The 2,073-nt window shown below is 50.9% G+C and overlaps 1 protein-coding gene across 1 annotated transcript in view; it reads right to left on the minus strand.

The window, feature by feature from the left end:
• The window catches only part of LOC106816348 (brefeldin A-inhibited guanine nucleotide-exchange protein 3-like), an 11,360-nt gene extending 9,929 nt beyond the window's left edge, over positions 1–1,431 (minus strand). Inside the window, exons 1-2 of the mRNA XM_014820925.1 lie at positions 1,280–1,431; positions 329–502 (exon numbers count right to left, since the gene is read on the minus strand). Coding sequence (XP_014676411.1) covers positions 329–458 — 130 coding nt within the window. The 5' untranslated portion in view covers positions 459–502; positions 1,280–1,431. The remainder of the gene's footprint in view (positions 1–328; positions 503–1,279) is intronic.
• Positions 1,432–2,073: the final 642 nt, after the last annotated feature.

A 2,073-nucleotide genomic window follows, 5' to 3' on the forward strand; every position in this document is an offset into this window, starting at 1 on the left:
ACTCACCCGTGTACGTCATCACGACTCACCCGTGTACGTCATCACGACTCACCCGTGTACGTCATCACGACTCACCCGTGTACGTCGCCACGTCTCACCCGTGTACGTCGCCACGCCTCACTCGTGTACGTCGTCACGACTCACCCGTGTACGTCGCCACGCCTCACCCGTGTACGTCGTCACGCCTCACCCGTGTACACCGCCACGCCTCACCCGTGTACGTCATCACGACTCACCCGTGTACGTCGCCACGTCTCACCCGTGTACGTCATCACGACTCACCCGTGTACGTCATCACGACTCACCCGTGTACGTCATCACGACTCACCCGTGTACGTCGTCACGAACTTCATGACGATGTCGGAACACATGCCGAAGCTCTGCTTGAAGTTTGTCGTCACCGAGCTCTCCCAGAATCCGTTCACCTGCGAGTTCCGCCGCATCCATCCTTGCAGCATCGGCAGCAGCAGGTGGTTGACGCAGTAGACGGCAAACGTCACTCCTAGTTTTACAATATTAATTACAATTAATTATTATTAATTTATACATGTTACGTATTGATTAATTAATATTAATTATCGAGTCACGGTCGTAATACAATATACGGCCGCTACCGTGATATACTATCATTGGTTATTAGTTTGATTATAAATTTATATAATTATTATTATCATTATTTCTAAATTTGTAAAAGCGTGCTATATTAAGGTGTTTAAGCAGATGAATTATCACACATAATAGCATATAGCACTCTTCACGCAAGTTCAAGTTGCCTCTCACATTCTCCACACAGTTTTTTTCCCAGTACTACATAAGGCAGGCTGCATAATACAGAACCTTTAAGGTATTCTGTCACTCGGACTCGGCATTAAAGGTCAACTCGCCTCTCACTTCTCCACACAAGGTTAAATTCGTCTCGCACCCTCCACACAAGGTCAACTCGCACTCCTCACACAAGGTCAACTCGCACTCTTCACACAAGGTCAACTGTCACTCTTCACACAAGGTCAACTCGCACTCTTCACACAAGGTCAACTGTCACTCTTCACACAAGGTCAACTCGCACTCTTCACACAAGGTCAACTGTCGCTCTTCACACAAGGTCAACTGTCGCTCTTCACACAAGGTCAACTCGCACTCTTCACACAAGGTCAACTGTCACTCTTCACACAAGGTCAACTGTCACTCTGCACACAAGGTCAACTGTCACTCTGCACACAAGACCAACTCTCACTCTGCATACAAGTTCAACTCTCCTCTCACTCTGCACACAACTCGCCTGGTACTTCTGCGGATTCCTGCAGCAGGCTGAACAGCAGCTCTAGCGTGTGCGGCTGGTAGGCGCGCGGGCACGTCACGGCGGCTCCCGCCAGCCCCTCCAGCAGCAGGAACCAGACGCGCAGGATCCCCGTGCTGTTGTCGAGCGACTCGAGCGTCGCCGTGGCGATGTACGCGTCAAACTCCGCGCGGCACGTGTACTCGCCTGCGGGCAGACAAACGAGAACACAAGTTTTTACCTAGGGCTGCATAAGGCGAGCTGCATAAATACAGGAAACCTCCACACAAGGTTAACTCCCCTCTCTGTCTGCACACAACTCACCTCTCACACTCATTGCACAAAGTCACGAACAGGCGACGAACGGGGAAACATCCGCACGTGCAAAACAACAATCTCGCGTCTCAGCAACGCGCACGAACTGTCCGTGATACACGGAGCGAGCGTATTACGCCAGTCCCTGACGCTTGAATCGAAATTTTTTAGAACGATTGGTCTTAAAATGTGAGCATCCCCGCTTTATCGAGACAAGTGGGGGACGGTGAAAGCATCCTCGATTAGACGATGGTTCCCGATTGAGTGATGAACGCATAAACAGCATGAGGACCGTATTAACATCGTCATTTAAACGACGTGTCTGTTTATATGAGGTACGATAGAGTGGGGGCCACTTTACTTAGCAATCCACGTGCTTTCCACAGGGGATAAGAACAGGGGCGTAGCTACGGGGGGCCTGGGGGGCACGCCGCCCCCCCACAAATTTTCTGTGCCCCCCCCAGGTGCCCCCCCCACTAAAA

Source organism: Priapulus caudatus, unplaced genomic scaffold (assembly GCF_000485595.1).
Source record: "Priapulus caudatus unplaced genomic scaffold, Priapulus_caudatus-5.0.1 Scaffold1355, whole genome shotgun sequence".
Lineage (NCBI taxonomy): Eukaryota > Metazoa > Priapulida > Priapulimorpha > Priapulimorphida > Priapulidae > Priapulus > Priapulus caudatus.